A 20,180-nucleotide genomic window follows, 5' to 3' on the forward strand; every position below is an offset into this window, starting at 1 on the left:
GAGCACTACACGAACAGGGTTTTTCCACAGGGGTAGGTGAAGGGTTAACGTGGAGGCGCGCGGCAATGAAGCAGTCCAGACAAAGAGGGCAGTTTGATGTTTTTACTCACTGGATTTACACCCTGGAGACGTACTGGATTCCAGGTGCGCCCAAGTCCTGATGGCTGTGCCTGCCAACCTGGAGCCACTCTCCACCTGTGCACTCCTGTATATGTGGGTCCTCCCTGGCGTGGAGCACTTGGAGGTCCTCCTGGTGTCTGGGTCCTGCAGCTTTGACTATTTAAGGGTATGTGTCCTGGTCCCCTCTTTGCTGCGGATGCCTCGGACGTTAGTGGCTTGTAGTCCTTGTCTTTTCTGGGATCTGCAACCCGTGCGTGCCAAGTACTGTGAGGCCTGGATGTCCACCCCACATGATCCCTCTGACCTTGGAGTTTGCTCTCTCACTCTTCAGCTACTTTCCTCCTCTGAGTGGCTGTTCTTTCTACTCAGGTATTTGCAGTGTCTTTCCTTCTTTCTGTGTGTCTCAAGAGTCTCTGGTCTGTCTTGACACCTTTCTTCCAACTCCTCAGCTCCTTTCGCTTCCTCCTTCTAAACTCAACTGACTATCTCACTGTCTACCCACACTCCCCAGATCACTACCTCCTCCCCCGGGTCTGGTCTCTTCCTCCCAGTTGGCTGCCTGTTATCTAACAGTGCCCAGCCCTGTCATCTGGCTAGGTGAGTCTCCCAGCCGGGTACAGCGAGTGTAAATGTCCTGGTGTGCTAGTGTGTGTAATGACTGGCACAGTCATGTAGGACCTGAGCTGTTACCTTGTTGTTACTTTGTTTTTGTGATACCTGGTTAAGGCAAGGTCGTCACATTTGCATTTTAACATTACCCATGTTTATTTCTCTGTTAAAGGGTATTCAGCTGAATATGGCTACTATGCTATGTAAAAGGGAGCCAAAATTTACTGCATTCAGAATGTAAATACTTCCGACAGTCACTAGCTTATTCTTGAGCACGATTTATAGAATAGCTCAGGAGTCTCAAACTAATATAAGGTCCCGGGCAACTTCAAAAAATCCTGCTAAGGCTTGAGCAGCATTGTTAAATTTAGGCTGGAGTTACATGGCATGGTACAGGTCGTTCTGATTAGCTGCTACATCCCAGTGTCATAGAAATAAATGGTGTCGCATTGTGATGCTTAGTGTACTGTGACCCCACACACCCTATATACAATATAATGGCCACAGAGGTCTTCTATATACAGTATGGTGACCAAATAGTATCCTAAAAACGCAATGATTGCCCCATAGCAGACTTATAAGCTGAATGACGGCGTGTTGTGCAGCCGTGCCTATTATTCTGTGATGTGGCTGGGACAGTATCAAGGCACCTTTAATATACAGTGTCGGGCTTGCCAATAGCCGCCCCTCTGCTACACAACCCTGCCTATCCCTGGCTGCGGGCGTCAAAAAAAGTACTTTGGGGGGCCGGGTGTTGGAGACCCCTGGAATAGCTCCTGACCTGTTTATTTCTCAAAGCTGTCCTACACTGTCACTATAAAGAAGTAGAAGGCAGCATTGCTTGTTGTCGGTGAGAGTGTACTTATGTCTATATACTGTACACAGATACATAAGTAGAGGACCCAAGAATGAGGAAGGACAAACAAAACATTTCACATTGAGAAGGTGTGTGTGTGTGTGTATATATATATATATATATATATGTATATATATATATATATATATATATATATATATATACACACACACATACATACGTACATACATCTCTGGCAAAAGTTAAAAGGCCACTGCAAAATTTTAAGTTTTTCTTACTTTACTCATTATAGGTATATTTTTAAGTAAAATGTAAATTGTTCTTTTATTCTATAAACTACTGACAACATGTCTTTGAATTTCCAAGCAATACATTTTGTATTTATTTTCTGAAAAAGAGAAATGGTCAAAATAACAAAACAATGCATTGCTTTCAGACCTCAAATAATGCAAAGAAAACTAGCTCATAATCATTTAGAAGCTACAGTACTAATGTTTTACCTCAGGAAAAGTTCAGAAATCAATATTTTGACCTGGAGAGGCATACAAGCCACAGTGTCTTGCACCCACTGCGAAATTTGGTGGAGGATCGGTGATGATCTGGGGATGCTTCAGCAAGTCACAAGCCATCAAACAAAGAAGAACTGCTTACATTTTTGCGCCAGGAGTGTCATAAGGTCACCCAAAAGCAGTGTGATAGACTGGTGGAAAGCAGCCAAGATGCATGAAAGCTGTGATTAAAAATCATGGTTATTCCACAAAATATTGATTTCTGAACTCCTCCTGAGGTTAAACATTATTAGTATTGTTGTATCTTAATGATTATGAACTTGTTTTTTTGCATTATTTGAGGTCTGAAAGCAATGCATTGTTTTGTTATTGTGACCATTTCTCATTTTCAGAAAATAAATACAAAATTTATTGCTTGGAAATTTGGAGACATGTTGTCAGTAGTTTATAGAATAATATGAAATAAGGGGGCACCTTTCCCCTATCGGGATCACCACCAGCAATAATGAACCATATCAAAAAAGAGAGAAAAAGAATTGCTGTATGTAGGAATCAACCAATAAGACTTTGATCAAATCAACAAATATATAATTTATTGGTACAAATTTTATGCATACAAAAATAGCCACACAGAACAGTGAAAAGGTTAAAAACATTTAAAATATAGACAATCAACAAACAACCCAATACACAGTCCCACGTTAGGAACCCGACACCAAGATCCTGAACAAAACTGTACTATACGTACCAATCAATAATATTTGCAGGCATAAGTGCAGGATCTGTGTATAAATTGTCACTGCAAACCATATGCCATATAGTACTTTAAAGTATAGTACCCTATCTGGCACCACCATCCATAAATACAATATATTAGGTACAAAATGCTAGCAGAAAAAGTGATGAAAGGAGCCTGATGATCAGGAAATCAATATACCAAACTACATGCCTAAACCGAATAAGTCACTGACTATCTAAGTTTGTCCTGAAAATCATCACCAAGATGTATTACCACCTGCTAGAAGTCCCAAAAATAAGGTGGTGTGGGGTCTCGGGATCGGCGCAAGTATGGGGTGTTGCCCCACGTGTATCGCCACTGGAGAGGTGGCTTCCTCAAGGGCCAGAAAATAAGTAACAATCCCTACACCGTTCAAAGTGCTATGAGTCGAGCACTTACCAGGTGTACCTAATCGTGCTAGAGCGCAGCATGCGAGGTTTAGCTGACACCCGGAAATAATCAGGTCACTGAAATGAAAACAGGCGGCGCGTATCCTTATGTGGGTAACGAAGTATGCATGATAGAAAAAGATCACGGTGGAAAAATCAACCTTACCATGTGCACTCATATACTCGTGTAATACAATAAATCATTATATATTTCCCCACACAATAGTCCACCTAGATTCTATGTCCACCAAAAGACAAAAAAGTATATTTTTGGACGACCTGTATCATCGGCGGAACCAGCAATGCGCATGTCTGGTAACTTAGTGACACAGGTAAATAGGTCAGAGTCCAGACGTAAACCACCACAGTACACTGTACAAGTCTTAAAGACCCAGTCGGCACACATATACATATCGGACGAAGGTTGTCATATATTACAGTTATCAACAGGTAACACCAACTTATAGAGTGGGACTCTACATGGCTGGTTCCCACCGTGAAGCATGGAGGAGGAGGTGTGATGGTGTGGGGGTGCTTTTCTGGTGACACTGTTGGGGATTTATTCAAAATTAAAGGCACACAGAACCAGCATGCCTACCACAGCATCTTGCAGCGGCGTGCTATTCCATCCGGTTTGCGTTTAGTTGGACCATCATTTATTTGTCAACAGGACAATGACCCCAAACACACCTCCAGGCTATGTAAGGGTTATTTGACTAAGAAGGAGAGTGATGGGGTGCTACGCCAGATGACTTGGTCTCCACAGTCACCAGATCTGAACCCAATCGAGATGGTTTGGGGTGAGGTGGACCACAGAGTGAAGGCAAAAGGGCCAACAAGTGCTAAGCATTTCTGGGAACTCCTTCAAGACTGTTGGAAAACCATTTCCGGTGACTACCTCTTGAAGCTCATCAAGAGAATGCCAAGAGTGTGCAAAGTAGTAATGAAAGCAAAAGGTGGCTACTTTGAAGAACCTAGAATATAAGACATATTTTCAGTTGTTTCACACTTTTTTAAGTATTTCATTCCACATGTTTTAATTCATAGCTTTGATGCCTTCAATGTGAATCTACAATTTTCAGAGCCCTGAAAATAAAGAAAACTCTTTGAATGAGAAGGTGTGTCCAAACTTTTGGTCTGTACTGTATATATATATTATATATATATATATATATATATATACACACACGCGCACACACACAAAGCTGTCTGACAATCTATCTCATTGGCAATGCTTGTGTGTCGCCAACTCATAAAGCCTCTCCTAAAGTCCATGCAGAAAAAAAGTCTACTTACAATTAGCCAGGGTCTATGCTGAAAACTATGAAGCCTACTGGGGTGCTATACTCTAAAGTGGAAGTGATGAAACCAAAAGGAATATTTTTGGAACTGATGGCTTTAAAACTGTAAGGCATTGCAAAGGTTAGGAATACAAAGAAAAATGCATGGTGCCTATGGTGATGGTGTCAGGGTCCTTATCTGGTGCTGCATGAGGGCTGCTGATGTCAGGGAACTACAATTCATTGATAGTATCATAAATTCACAGATGTCCTGCTCTATACTGAAAGAGAAGATACTGCCATCACTCCGTGCTCTTGGTAGACATGCACTTTTCCAAAGTGACCATGATCCAAAACACATATATAAGGCCACTGTTGTACTTCCTAAGAAAAACGGGGGGTAATCAATGACAAAATATGTCTCCTGATCTGAACTCAATTGAACACATATTGGGAATTGTGAAGAGATAAGTTGTCATCACTTTCCAACCAGAATCCATGCACTAAAAGAAGTCGCTCTTGAAGAATGGAAAAAGATAGATTTTGCTATATGTTGCCAACTAATTCATTAAATGCCTAGAAGACTTTGTGCTGTCTTTAAAAAGCATAGAGGTCATACAAAGTACTAGATATAGATGTGTTTGATGTGCGGTGTATTTATTTTTGAATCACCTATTTTTAGTAAAACTGAACATTTTCCAATGAAAGTTATATTATTAACCTTATTTTAATGTTATGGGTTAAAAAATGTTCTATCGAACTCAGTCTGGTCAAAATTTTGGAAATTGTTTTTGTGTTCAGTTAGATATTGATTAAAATCTTCATTTTCAAACGGAGTGTACTCATTTATGCTGAGCTCTGTATAAATACATATAAACATTTCCAGACCATTATGTCCTTGAGTTATTTTACAGTTAATTAATATTTGCTATAGTGTCATACCAAATCATTGCTTATCATCAGCTATTTAGGACTCAAGAGGCTGGCAATAAAAGCTGATGCTATTACAAAACTAAGTCTGATATTGTCTCTGTATCATCATAAATAAGCAACTGTTATGTGACCTTGCAGTTCAAGATTCTGCCAGCAAAATTAGGTAATCAGCTCAGCACTGCAATATGTATAGTCCCACAATCTGACAATTATCTAATGCAAGCTGACTGGATCATTAGCAGGCAAGATGATATATCAGAACAGAGCTGGCTAGTGTCAACGTTAGTTTGTGTTCTTTTGACCATTGGCGGTTCAAGCTTAGGCAAGAGGTGATTCAGGCAACTGCTAAATCCAAATTGTGACACCTCCTTGACTTTTCACGTCTTTTTCAGGCGGATTCCAGTGCTGAAACAAATGGCAAAAAGAATGAAGCACAGCACACAGCAATGTAAAAACAACTTGCTGTACATACACTACTCACAAAAAGTTGGGGATATTTGGTTTTCAGGTAAAATTCGTGTAAAACATAAAATGTTCACGCTACAGTGATATTTTATTATGAAAGTAGGGCATTTAAGTAGAAGCATGCAATGCTGATTTTCTCATATCAACCAATTTATTGAAACAAAAGCCAACAACAGTGGTGAGTATACCCTCCAAAAAATGTCAACAACTTGTCATGTGGCATTGTGCGTCAATACAGCTTGACAACGACATCTAATGTTGTACACAAGTTGAGTTATTATCTGCATCCAATTCTTCTTGAAGGGCAATCTTCAGGGCATTGAGGTTCTGGGGGGCAGAGTTATGAGCCTCTACAGGGCGACTCAGCTGACTTGGTCTCGAGAAAGTGTAGGACACTCCATTTGACATACCCCAGTCTCCAGCAGCCATTCCCCAATGATGCAACCTTGATGGGCTGCAGCATTGTCATCTGTGAAGATGAAATTAGGCCTGTGTTGTTCATGCAGCGACACAATGACTGGATTAATGGTGTTATTCAAGTATTAGGGGCTTGTCACTGTACCATTCACAAAGTATACAGCAGTTCTCAATTGACTAGACACATCTGTCCACACTGTAACACCACCACCAAAGGCTCATCTGGTGATAACAGTGGCTAATGCATACCGCTCTCATTGATCTTGCCAATATCATTGGCGGTCATCATTTCTGCTCAGCATGAATTGACTTTCATCAGTGAACAGTAATGAGGCCAACTCATCCCTCATACAATGTAGATGCTCTCATGCCCATACAAGACGATGATGCATGTGCCTGGTGGTCTGGTGAGGTACCCTTGCAGGTTGTCTATTACGCAGACCATCCTTAGATAAATAGTTTCAAATGATCTAATGTGATACTTGGCTGCCTCTCTTAAATGTGTCTGGACTTGTGTGGCATTCATCAACCACTTCCGAAGGGCAGTGTTTCCAATGAAGCAGTCATCAGTGTGGGATGTGGCCAAAGGTCATCCATGACTATGCCTTTCTGTGACTCTTCCACTCTCTCTGTATCTCAGTTACAACCTGCTGATGACACTCTGTGGCACTCTAAGCTTGATCAATTGGTAGATGTAGTCTTGGTCCCATGATGTTAAAATGTGAACAGCATGATGAAGAGGACTGTTTAAATACCAATTTTAATTGAACCCCGAAATGTATTGGTCAATTCATGAATCAAACACCTGTTGTGAATTTTGCCATTAATCTCCTTGTTAGAGAACAGTACGTTGTGCAAAAAGTATTGAAACATTGAACAGTGGGACATGTCTATTCAAAAGTTTAGAGAAGGTCACATTCAGTTCACTTTAAAAAGGTTACAGTTAATTTTAGGATAAGCCTGAAATTTCACCGGAAAGCCAAATATCTCTACCGTTTTGTGAGTAGTGTATATTCCGTCTTTTGTAATTTCTTTGAAAGTAAGACAGCAGCTCAAAAAAGTGACCTGTCCATTCTGCTGGTAACTTATGCTTGAAAGCTGCTGCTATATTATACATGAAATTAAAAAAGAAACACTGGTGGTAAAAGCAGCTGCAAAGGAAACCAATGAGGCATCAGAAAAACATCCCCATAATTTTCCTGCAGATTAATTTGCTTCAAAAATGATGCTGGTACAGCGGCCTCTAAAAGACATCATGCGCACATATCCTTAAGGATGTAGCAAACTTTTGAGTAGTTCATAGTGGATTTGCTTTTGTATTGACAGTTTTTATATACATCTAGGATATTTTGCTTTAGCAATAAATTGTTCGATAAACAACATATTGGTTCTACAAAAAAATGAGTTGGTAAAGACCAACCAAATTCTTGTGTGTATCCTAATAAATCTTCAGCAATTTTAAAGGTGTTTTCTGGTATGTGACTTCAGACTTTTGAATCCTTACAGAGTGCAGTAAGCATGCTATCAGGACTCATTCGTCTTGCTGGCGGGAATGTGCGATCATGTGATTGCGAGTATGTGATTTGCATACTTCTAGCCACATACCGACTAGACGTGTTTGGCCTCCCTCAATGCAAGTGAATCGAGAGAGGCCGAGCACATCTAGTGGGCATGTGACCTCATGTATGCAAATAGCATACTTGCAGTCACACGAATGCCCACTCTTGCTGGTGACACCAGTGAATCTCGCACACTGTAAGTATGCAGAATTCTGCAACCACATAGAGAAGACTGAATAACCTCTTCAATATTCTAAAATCGTATTCCTGTAATGTATAACAGTACTGAAGGGGCAATCTATCAAACATTATTAGGACTAATGTGGATCCAGCTGACCCTTGCCCCGCACTCTTCTCATGGTAGAACAGACTGAATCATTCGCCATGTCAGAATTCCATTCAGATACAAACAGCTGCCAGGTTCCTGAACACAGAGCCCGGGAGACGAGCCAACATCTCCTTGCAGTCTGATCTTACAGGATTCCCCACTTCAAAGCCCAGGGATTGTTTTTTGGAAGCGAGTACTGTCCACTTATCTCTTTATTAACATTTTACACTTGAAATTGAGAGTGTGATTAACATCAATGCAATTTATTCAACTCCAATAATGAAACGCACAACTCAGATGAACAGTTATGGTTGATCTGGCGTAACATTGTCGTTTATACAAAATAGCAGAACATTCATCAAAAGATGAAGATAATTCTGAAACTGATGCATTGTCACTGCAAAATGGCTGTTGCTATAAACATTTACAGTTGTGCTTGTACCTTTACATGCCCCAGGCAAGATTTGTAAAACGTGTATCTTTTTTTGGACAGGTAAAACTATTTTTTACAGCATTCCTCAAAAAGCCATGAATGAAATAAGTAAGGAACACATTGTCAATGAGGAGACCAAATTTTTGGTATTAGCTGGGTAAGGTGAACAAAATCTAAAGGCCGCTTAACACGCTACGATTTATCCGACGATGTCGTCGGGGTCACGGTTTTCGTGACGCACTTCCGTCATCGTCAGCAACATCGTTGCGTGTGACACCTATGTGCGACTCTATTGTTCGTCGTTTGGAACGCAGCAGACATATTGCTACATTTGATACCCTGCCAACGACGAACAACATCCACACGACCGCCTTGGTCAAACAATATATCACTGAACGATGTAGCGTCGTTTGTGAAATGTGTACGTGTGACCGCTACAAAAAGACCTATGAGCGATCAAGGCAAATCGTAACTACGATCTGGGCTTGTCACATCGCTAATGAGATCGTCAGATAAATCGTAGCGTGTAAAGCGGCCTTAAGGGGCTGGGTAAGGTGAGCAAAATCTAACCAGAAAACATTGGTGAAGAATTTGCATTGATAAGCTAAAAAGATATGCATCGGGGGTACTAGGATTTTTCAAAAAGTGAAGGTGCTGGTGTGGGCGTCACAGTCTAGTTACTGATGTACACATGGTTAAAGGGAATCTGTCAGCAGGTTTTTGCTACCTCACCCGTGAGCAGCATAATGTAGGAAAAGAAGACCATGATCCAACAATGTATCAATTAGTTTACTGAATGCAGCAGTTGTGACACAATCAAAGTTCTTAGATGTAGCATGAAGGAAAGCTCAGAAATCTAACCTCACTAGGTCCTCTGTGAACATTGTATATTGACAGTGAGCTGCTCATCAGTGGAGCATTCATAGTTGGACTACTGCTTGGGAGCCCTGTAATCAGGGCAGTGATAATCTACTGTTGATAAAACCTTCATTGTCAGTAAACAACAGCACACAGTGTAATAAGTGACACTTAGGGGCACTTTGCACACTACGACATCGCAAGCCGATGCTTGCGATGCCGAGCACGACAGTCCCCGCCCCCGTCGCAGCTGCGATATCTTGTGATAGCTGCCGTAGCAAACATTATCGCTATGGAAGCTTCACATGCACTCACCTGCCCTGCGACGTCGCTCTGGCCGGCGAACCGCCTCCTTATTAAAGGGGCGGGTCGTGCGGCGTCATAGCGACGTCACACGGCAGGCGGCCAATAGAAGCGGAGGGGCGGAGATGAGCGGGACGAAAACATCCCGCCCACCTCCGTCCTTCCGCATAGCCGGCGTGCGCCGCAGGACGCAGGTAGGAGATGTTCCTTGCTCCTGCGGCTTCACACACAGCGATGTGTGCTGCCGCAGGAACGAGGAACAACATCGTAACATCGGTCCTTCCGAAATTATGGAAATGACCGATGCTACGATTTGGACGCTTTTGTGCTCGTTAATCGTATCATAAAGGATTTACACACTACGATATCGCCTGTGACGCCGGATGTGCGTGACTTTCAATTTGACCCCCACCGACATCGCACCTGCGATGCCGTAGTGTGCAAAGTGCCCCTTAGTGTTTTAACCCCTACAGAATGCTGTTCTAGATTACATAATAACAATCTGGTGACAGATTCCCTTTAAATCACTCTGTGTAAGACTTAGGCTATGTGCCCACGGGGAAAGTGTCCTGTGGATATATCCGCAGGACATTCCGTAGGAGCTCCCAGAAAACCGCAGCACAAATTTGTCTGTTTTGTGCTGCGGATGTATTGCGGAATGTCCTGCGGATATGCTGCGGTCATTCTGCATTGAGGATATAGTACCATGGCTTCGGCACTGCATCCTCAATGCAGAACAAGTGATGGAGTGAACGGGGAGTTCATACTTACCTCCATCACGCAGCACTTCACTTTCCAGTCGTGTATGTCTGCACTTTACAGGAGAAGGTGGGCGGGCCTGAACTAGCTCCGGCTGTCATATGGAAGCCCACCTCCTGCTTCCTGCTCCTGGCTCCACTGCGCTCCTCTGCACCGGAGGAGGTGACTCCAGTGTCTTCTATCAAGGCAGGTAAGTATGGGATCGTGCGGAAAAATACGCAGGAATAATTGACATGCTGCAGATTTTTCCGCAGGGAAATCCGCATTATTTCCTCTGTGGAAAAAAACGCAGCATGGGCACAGCACTCACCAAATGCCATAGAAATGGCTGGGGACTCACTGTACTGCGGATTTTTGAGAAATCTACGGAATTTCCGCAAAAAAATTGCGTCAAATTCCGCAAATTTTCCGCAGTGTGGGCACATAGCCTTACGGTATGTGCACATGCTGCAAAAATTATCTGCACCAAAAAAACGCACCTTGTGGCCGAAAAATGCACCAAAAACGCATGAGGTTTTTGTGCCTTTTTTGTGTACATTTTTGTTGTCTTTTTTTAGTGAACATTGCCTGGGCAGAAGGAAGCAACTGTTTTTCCAATATAACCATGTATGTAGCTTGATTCATATATCATTCGCAAAGATGTTTGTTGAATTTTCTTCACCTAATTTTCAGCTTTACCCAACACCTGGTCGTCTAATGGTTAGACGGAGACCTGGAGAGGCGTATAAGCCACAGTGTTTTGCACCCACTGTGAAATTTGATGGAGGATCAGTGATGATCTGGGGATGCTCCAGCAAGTCTGGAATTGGGCAGGTTAATGTTTGTGAAGGACATATTAATCAAGCCGCATACAAGGTTATCCTAGAAAAAGTCTCCAACTCTGAGGACTGGTTTTTCCAGCAGGACAATGCGCCATGCCACACAGCTAGATCAATCAATGTGTGGATGAAGGACCACCACATCAAAACCCTGTCATGGCCAGCCCAATCTCCAGACCTGAACTCCATTGAAAAACTCTGGAATATAATCAAGAGGAAGATGGATAGTCACAAGCCATCAAACAAAGAAGAACTGCTTAAATTTTTACGCCAGGAGTGGCATAAGGTCACCCAAAAGCAGTGTGAAAGACTGGTGGAAAGCATGCCAAGACGCATGAAAGCTGTGATTAAAAATCCTGGTTATTCCACAAAATATTGATTTCTGAACTCTTCCTGAGGTAAAATATTAGTATTGTTGTATCTAAATGATTATGAACTTGTTTTCTTTGCATTATTTGAGGTCTGAAAGGAATGCATTGTTTTGTTATTTTGACCATTTCTTATTTTCAGAAAATAAATACAAAATTTATTGCTTGGAAATTTGGAGACATGTTGTCAGTAGTTTATAGAATAAAAGAATACATTTACATTGTACTTAAAAATATACCTATAAAGAGAAAAATCAGAAAAACTGACAATTTTGCAGTGGTCTCTTAATTTTTACCAGAGCTGTATATATACACACTTGGTCAAAATTGTTTGTAACCTTGAGTATTTGTTTTTGTTGTTGTTTAATTTTGGTGTTTATTATCCATACTGACTCACTGACTGATGTATTATTGCACAAACAGTAAGCAATGTGTTTTCAAGCTGTATGCTGAATACGTTCATGTTTCAATGAAAATCAATAAAAACAATTGGTTAAAAATTGTTGGCACCCCTCGTTTAATGAAAGAAAAACCTACAATGGTCACAGAAATAATTTGAATCTGACAAAAGTAATAATAAATAAAAAATAATAAATGATTATACATTTGTTTTCTTTGCATTATTTGAGGTGTCTGAAAGCAATGCATTTTTTTGTTATTTTGCCATTTCTCCATTTCGGAGACATGTTGTCAGTAGTTTATAGAATAAAAGAAGTCCATAAAGTGTATGAACAGCTGTGTGATGGATAGTATCAATTAACACACTGGTCATTCTTTTCGTAAAGTAAATCTGTCACCACTTTAGCCTTCTTAAACTGTTAGTATGGGCATACAGTTAAATAGGATGCTGACAATAGCCTTGCCTGTATGACTCATAGTAGATGCCTTGTTGTTGAAAAATCATCTGTTATTGCTTTATATTAATGAGTTCTTCCAGGCTATGGGGTATATGCAGCCTGGAAGATAGCCCTCCCCGCCTTGCTTCATTAGCATCGTTTTGCCGCCTATTATCGTCACAGTCTGCCTGTGTTGTGTAATTACTGCTCTGAAATCCCACGCCTGCACACTAAAAGTTGCGACATTAGCCTGTCACATTCCAATTTTTAACCTAGCTGTGTGGCAACATTTCTGGATTTTATTTAACTATGAAATCACTGTACAGGCAGGCAGGTAGGAAGGAATTAGTGAGAGCAATAGTAATGGACGCAACTGAACTGTAAAGTTCGGAGTCCGTACTGGACAACTTGTATCTATGCATGGACACCGAACACGGACTTCTCAGGGAAGTCCATGTTACTCTTTGGGTTCGGCCACCCAGATAAAAAATGTTTTAAAAAGTTAAAAGGAAGCAAAATAGAGATTAAAACAGAAGAATTTTACTTACCGAGTCTCCCACGCAGCTGTCACACTGCTTCCAGATCAGCTCATTAGCTGTCATGCATATTCACTGCTTTCCCTGAATACCTTCTTTGACAGCGTAAGCAATTGGTTGCATTAAACTGCCGGCATGCTGGCGTCTGTGATTAGTTGTGGAATGTGAAAATAATTGGAAAAAATGCCGTAGAGCCCCCCTTATTTTGATACCCAGTGCAAATAAAGTAGACAGCTACAGTTCCAGCCCTCAGCTATGTGCGTTATTTTGGCTGCATATCAAAATTCAACAGCATGCAGTCCCCCCCCTCCAATTTTGATACCCAATCAAGATAAAGTGGACAGCTGGTTTTTACAGGCTGGGGAGGCCCATGGTTATTAGCCCCCCAATCTAAAAATTTCAGCCTGCAGCCACCACAGAATTGTTGCATCCATTAGATGTGCAAATTCCAGCCCTCACCTGGCTCATCCCGATTGTCCTGGTGCAGTGGTAATCTTGATACTATAATGGGTTAATGACAGCTATGATTTGTCAAAAGATCACAGCTGACATCAAGCCTGTAGTAATGAGTAGGAGTCTATGAGACCCCCCCATTACTAACCCTGTAAGTAAAAAGAAATACACAAAACACACAGAAATATCCTTTATTTTTTTTTATCAAAAAAAACAAACTCTCTTTCTCCAATTTATTAACCCCCAAAACACTCCTGCAGGTCTGAGGTAATCCATAGGAGGTCTCACTATGATCCCAGCACTGCTACATCACAAGTCGTAGTGCACAGTCACATTAGAAAACATGACCAAACACTGCAGCGTCAGGGACATTATACATCTGCAGCTGTGAGCGGTGATGTCACCGAGTTCACCTGAGGTCACAGCTGGAGATTCCCCCGTTACCCCAACTGTGACCTCAGGTGAACTCACTGAAGTCAGAGATTTCACCTCAAGTCAAATCATTGAACTCAATGTCAGATTACCAGATTAGGCAGTAATTAAGTAGCCAATATGCATGAGAGCTAATGAGTGGACCCGGAAGCAGTTTGATAGTTGCGTGAGAGGGAGACTCGGTAAATATAATTCTCCTGTCTTAACCTCTATTTTGCTTCCTTTTAAATTTTTATTTTATTTTCATCAGGGTGGCTGAACACGAACAGTAACACGGATGTCCCTGAGAAATCTGTGCCCAGGGTCTGTGCAATTATACTAAGTATCCGGTAAGAACCCCAAACTTTACAGTTCGGTTTCGCCCGTCACTAGTGCTCTCACTACTTCCTTCCTCCCTGCCTGCATAGCAATTTTCTAGGTAAATAAAATCCAGAAGTCTTACCATACAGCTGGCTTTAAATATTGGATGGTAACAGGCTAATGCCATAACTTTTAGTGTGTAGTCGCGGGATTTCAGAGCAGGAACTACATGTCACAAACAGACTGTAACAACAACAGGAGACGAAAACAAAGCTAATGACGTAAGGAGGGAAGGCTATCTTCCAGGCAGCATACGCCCCATAGCCTGGAAGAACTCATTAACATAAAGTGATAAAAGATAATATTTCAACAACAAGGCGTCTGCTATGAGGCATACAGGTAAGACTATTTTCAGCATCCTATTAAATATATGACCATATTAACAGTTTAAAAAGGTCAAAGTGGTCACAAATTTCCTTTAAACAAGTACCGTAGATCAAATCTTACAATTTCTTCCTGAGGTATGTAAAATATATCTTTGTACCGTGTTAGCCAGTAGAGATAAAAAATTGTTTAAAAGAACTGAGAGTCCTCAGTGGTTGATACCTTTTAATGGCTAACTGAAAAGATGGTAATAATAGCAAGTTTTCGAGACTACTCAGGTCTCTTCTTCAGGCATGGAATAACACAAAATCTGAAGAGTCACATATTTATACACAACAGGACATAGAATAGTGCAGTAAAAAAAAAAAAAAAAAAAAGTTATATGAAACAGAACTGTTCTGTTTCATATAACTTTTTTTTTTTTTTACTGCACTATTCTATGTCTTGTTGTGTATAAATATGTGACTTTTCAGATTTTGTGTTATACCATGCCTGATGAAGAGACCTGAGTAGTCTCGAAAGCTTGCTATTATTACCATCTTTTCAGTTAGCCATTAAAAGGTATCAACCACTGAGGACTCTCAGTTCTTTTAAACAATTTTTTTTCCTGAGGTATGTAATCTGTGAATCCTAATATCTCTGTAACTAGAATTAAAAAAATACTACCAATATTTTGCTGTTGCTCTGACTTATGATTTACTAATATATGAGCAGTTTTAACATTTGAAGGGGTTTATCATTTTTAAGGAGGGAAGTCATACGTTCTGTCAGTGTAGAATAATGTCATTTGCTAGGGTGTAAACAGGAAGCTGTCAGAATCTTAAATTACACAGCTATTCTCAGTGAAACTGAAGCTAAAAGATGACTTTAGTACAATTTTATTAAGATTTTTCTTCTCAGCCAGAGCTTTGAGCTTTTTTTGGAAATACATTTAGCATGAATGTAAACTATTACCATACCTGTTTTTTAAAGGGGTACACTAAGAGCAGGTTCAAATGTGGCAAATATGTGGATGATTTATTATACTTATTCCACTCAATGAAGATCGAATACGATACATCTGAACGGCCAAAATATTGTATCACATTCCCCCAAGCTGGCCACTGTCACGAGGTGTAATTTAAGACTTCTAACATCATTATTATTTGCAGAGACTGCAAAAATGTGAGGCAAGCACAGGCTGCTTTTCGTAGGGCAGTTCCATAAAGTGCCACGGAATTAGGTCACTTCACTCATTCATCTACCGGCCCCTTTTGACACTTACATCTTTCAAAAGTGAAAGATGCAGCCTGTTAAACATTAAATGCTACAGGTAAACAAGGAGCTTGTATCTTGCAGACAAATACAATCCAGAACTTACTTAGACGCTGTCTCCTTATCATATTGACACCGCAGGTCAAGCAGCTCCCTCTGTGTTGTCTTCAGTGCTGCATAACAAAATAAAACACAAGCATTTGCTGAAATTGTCTGCGATTCCATTTCACAAAGAGATTAATAACCAGGTCAAATAACAAAAGTCTATTTCAAGAGCCATCGGGATACAAGACGACAGCTCATTCATTTCAGCTTTTGTCACATCTGTCTTCTCCATTCTCCCTTTGAATTTTAAAGAAAACAAAAAGCCTCTTTTCCGCAAACAATCCACCAGTGAAGACTGCGAGGTCTGTAGTGAGGACGTATGCTGGCGTCTACCACATTCAGCTCCTCAAATAGAGATAAGTATCGACAGGTTCTCCATGTCTTGATTACCTATGTCCCATAGTGCTCTAGGGGTTATTTAGAGCCATGAGGATTGTCAGTTCTTTACACTGCTAAGTGCTATCCCAGTTATTTTAATAGGAGGAATTTGGGCATGAGCAGCATGTAGTGGTGTAACCTGATTCTCATGGGCCCCAATGTAAAATCTCCAACAGGTCCACCAACTATAAGGGATGTATAATTGAACTAGTCTTCTCATATAGACCAAAGGGACCTTTTGGAGCCCCTAGGCTCCAGGGTTAAGGTGCCACTGCAACCCCTGCATCCACTATAGTTATTCCACTGGCACCATGCCCTGAAATTGCATTTACCATATATTAGGACTGATGGGGCTGAGACTGCTAGCCAATAAAACCTCTAAGGTACTATTATTATTATTATTATTATTATAAGGTACCCTTTTTTATAACTAAAGATATATTGTTTATGATTTCTCAACAATCAAATGTGTCGATGAGTCTTTTCTTAACAATCAGGATTATTGTTGGCCAACACACATACTATATTGTATGAAAATAGTGTAATGTAATAAGGAAAAATTTACTGCAGAAACGTGAGACAAGATTTCACCATTACATACAACAATGGCAGAAAAGTGTGATGAAATACTATTAAAAAACCCCTATTTTTACAGAGACCTCACAAAATATAACTTTAAGACTACGTGCCCACGATCAGGGTTCACAGCATTTTGGACAATCAGTATAGTTCAGGTGCGTCCAAAATGCTGCGATGTACAGTAGAAGCACAGTGGATGGGATTTGTAGGAATCCCATGCCCACTGTGCATGTACTGCCCATAGCATAAACTGACCTGCGGTGCAGCTTTCTAAGCCACAAACATGTCAATTCTTTGCTGCGGAGTCGCAAGCGTTCTTTGCTGGGAGAACAGAAGAGAGAGATCGGAACAGCCCGAGCCCGGATTGTGGGCTCAGCACATCCTCTCCTGCAGGGCTATGAGTGCTCTCCGCAGGAGACCACAGCTGCCTGTGCCCTGATCGTGTTTGGGCAGCTGCGGTCTTTTTCTCTGTTCTTCCTGTGCAGCAATAAATTGACATGCTGCGGCTCAGGAAGTTGCACCGCAGGTCAGTTTATGCTGCGGAAAAAACAAACCCGGTGGGCATGGGATTTCTAGAAATCCCATCCACTGTGCTTCTACTGTACAACACAACATTTTTGATGCAGTGAAAACATGCTGCGTCCAAAACACTGTGAACCCTGATCGTGGGCACACAGTCTTACGCTCACATTGCACATCTACTTTATGGACGTTTAAACCTGGCAACACTGCCACTTTGTGTCACAACAGTGTTTCGGCATGAAGCCCAGTAGGTTTCCACTAACCTGAATGAAGAACCTTGATCTTCTCCTCAGCCTCACCAAGTCTGACCGCTAAAGTAATCTGTGCTTCCTGCAATCCTCTGAAGATAAAAAGACATATCAAGTATCATTACTACAACACAATGAAATGAAGAACGTTATTAGGAATTCAATTTAACATTAGAAATAAAATGTAAATTGGATGAGTGGGAGTTAATTGAGAGGAATCTTTCCCTCTCATTGTGTCACAGTGTCATCACATCAGACTAGTAGTAGTGCTGGCACTCTGATCATACAGCTCCTTGTGCATGCACATTGTAACAGAAGGGACAACATTGTACCATGTTTCTCCAAACATTTTGCTCCGAAAAATGCCCTAGGGCTTATTTTCAGGGGATGTCTTTTTTTCCCATGAACAGCAATCTACATTTTATTCCTTAACAAAACAAAAAAAATCAACATTTATTCAAATATAGTCATATTGCATTGTGGGAGATCAATATAGCTCCAAACCCTGTGTGTAACATGTGTGTGCATCTATCAATGTATTATATATCTATCCATCTATCTACTATGACATATAGATAGATAGATAGATAGATAGATAGATAGATAGATAGATAGATAGATAGTTAGAAAGTTCTTTTAGACTCCTACAAGTAAGAGACCTTTGGTCACATAACTGTTAAGTCATCAAAGGTCCTTTAACAATCTTAACCTTGAAATACAAATGTTGGAGTCTCTAAAGGTACCGTCACACATAGCGACGACGACAACGACATCGCTGCTAAGTCACCATTTTCTGTGACATAGCAGCGACGTTCCGTTGCTGTCGCTGTGTGTGACATCCAGCAATGACCTGGCCCCTGCTGTGAGGTCGCCCGTCGTTGCTGAACGTCCTGCTTCATTTTTTGCTCGTCGCTCTCCCGCTGTGAAGCACACATCGCTGTGTGTGACAGCGAGAGAGCGATGAACTGAAGCGAGCAGGGAGCAGGGAACCGGCGTCTGGCAGCCTGCGGTAAGCTGTAACCACGGTAAACATCGGGTAACCAAGAAGCCCTTTCCTTGGTTACCCGATATTTACCTTAGTTACTAGCGTCCGCCGCTCTCACGCTGCCAGTGCCGGCTCCCTGTTCCCTGCATACGTAGCTGGAATACACATCGGGTAATTAACCCGATGTGTACTCTGGCTAGGAGTGCAGGGAACAGGAAGCCGGCACTGGCAGTGTGAGAGCGGCGGACGCTAGTAACTAAGGTAAATATCGGGTAACCAAGAGAAGTGCTTTCCTTAATTACCCGATATTTACCTTAGTTACGCTTCCACGCGTCGCTGCTGGCTGGGGGCTGGTCATTGGTCACTGGTGAGATCTGCCTGTTTGACAGCTCACCAGCGACCATGTAACGACGCAGCAGCGATCCTGATAAGGTCAGATCGCTGGTCGTGATCACTGCTGCGTCGCTATGTGTGACATCACCTTAAGAGAGTGGGGCCCTGAGAAATTGTGCAGCTTACCTACTCCTAACGCCAGATCAGAATAACTTATTTTTGGACTGGGGATTATATTTCAAACACACTACAAAAATAATAATAATAATAATAATAATAAGTGGTGCAAATTCCTGCTGTCCTAGTACTGGTAAATGTGAACATATCCTTAGCTATGGTAGACTTATGTTGTGGTAGTGTTTTGGGAAGGTTGGCTAGTTAGTTACAACTGCTGATCACAACATATTGTTCTTTTCCCTGTTTTGCTGGAACTGATAAGATCTGTATCAAAAAATGTTTTTTTATTACATGAAAGTCCAAAGCCAGAGAAAGTCCATACAGAAACGTTTCGACCAATTTAGGTCTTAATCAAAGGACTATCTTTGTGAGGCAGGAGGTGGTGAGACAAAATTCAGAGGCGCGACCCAATGAACCTCCAAGGGATTGGTATTCAGAATATGTAAAAAAAAATTAGACCTGAAACGCATATGACAATGTATGTCGCTACTTGGGTCCTCACATGAGCAGAGGATGCTGTGTAACCGTATATCCTGTGGTTCAAGTTCATAAGAACAAAGAAGCTAATCTGCGAGTACCCATGTCAAAGTGAGTGGTAAATGGCAGTGGAAATACCCTGGTAAGTAATCTTAGTTATGTCAGGTGCTGTGCAGAGGAGCAAATATCCACTATATGAGGACAATGAATACTGTATCCGTGCAGGGATGCACGTGTGGAGTAGGGTCCAGGTGGAGGTCTAGCGTGGTACAGACAGATTAGTAGGGATACCAAATGTGAGCTTAGGAATAGGGTAAAAGCAGCCAGAACATACCTTATTTAAGATATTGAGGGACTGGGAAAGTACACCCGTAGCGGGTAATGGCAAAGTCCTGTGTGTGTGTAGCAAAGACCGGCTCCCTGCGGCTCCCTGCGCAC

The 20,180-nt window shown here is 41.4% G+C and overlaps 1 protein-coding gene across 2 annotated transcripts in view; it reads right to left on the reverse strand.

Annotated features, from left to right (window-relative positions):
- Window positions 1–20,180, reverse strand: part of CUX2 (cut like homeobox 2) — a 645,762-nt gene that overhangs the window by 88,950 nt on the left and 536,632 nt on the right. For both annotated transcript variants that reach the window (XM_075323846.1, XM_075323855.1), the window contains 2 exons: window positions 17,786–17,862; window positions 16,045–16,111 (listed from right to left, as the gene is read on the reverse strand). In XM_075323846.1, the coding sequence (XP_075179961.1) occupies window positions 16,045–16,111; window positions 17,786–17,862 (144 nt within the window). The remainder of the gene's footprint in view (window positions 1–16,044; window positions 16,112–17,785; window positions 17,863–20,180) is intronic.

This window comes from Anomaloglossus baeobatrachus, chromosome 1 (genome assembly GCF_048569485.1).
Source record: "Anomaloglossus baeobatrachus isolate aAnoBae1 chromosome 1, aAnoBae1.hap1, whole genome shotgun sequence".
NCBI lineage: Eukaryota > Metazoa > Chordata > Amphibia > Anura > Aromobatidae > Anomaloglossus > Anomaloglossus baeobatrachus.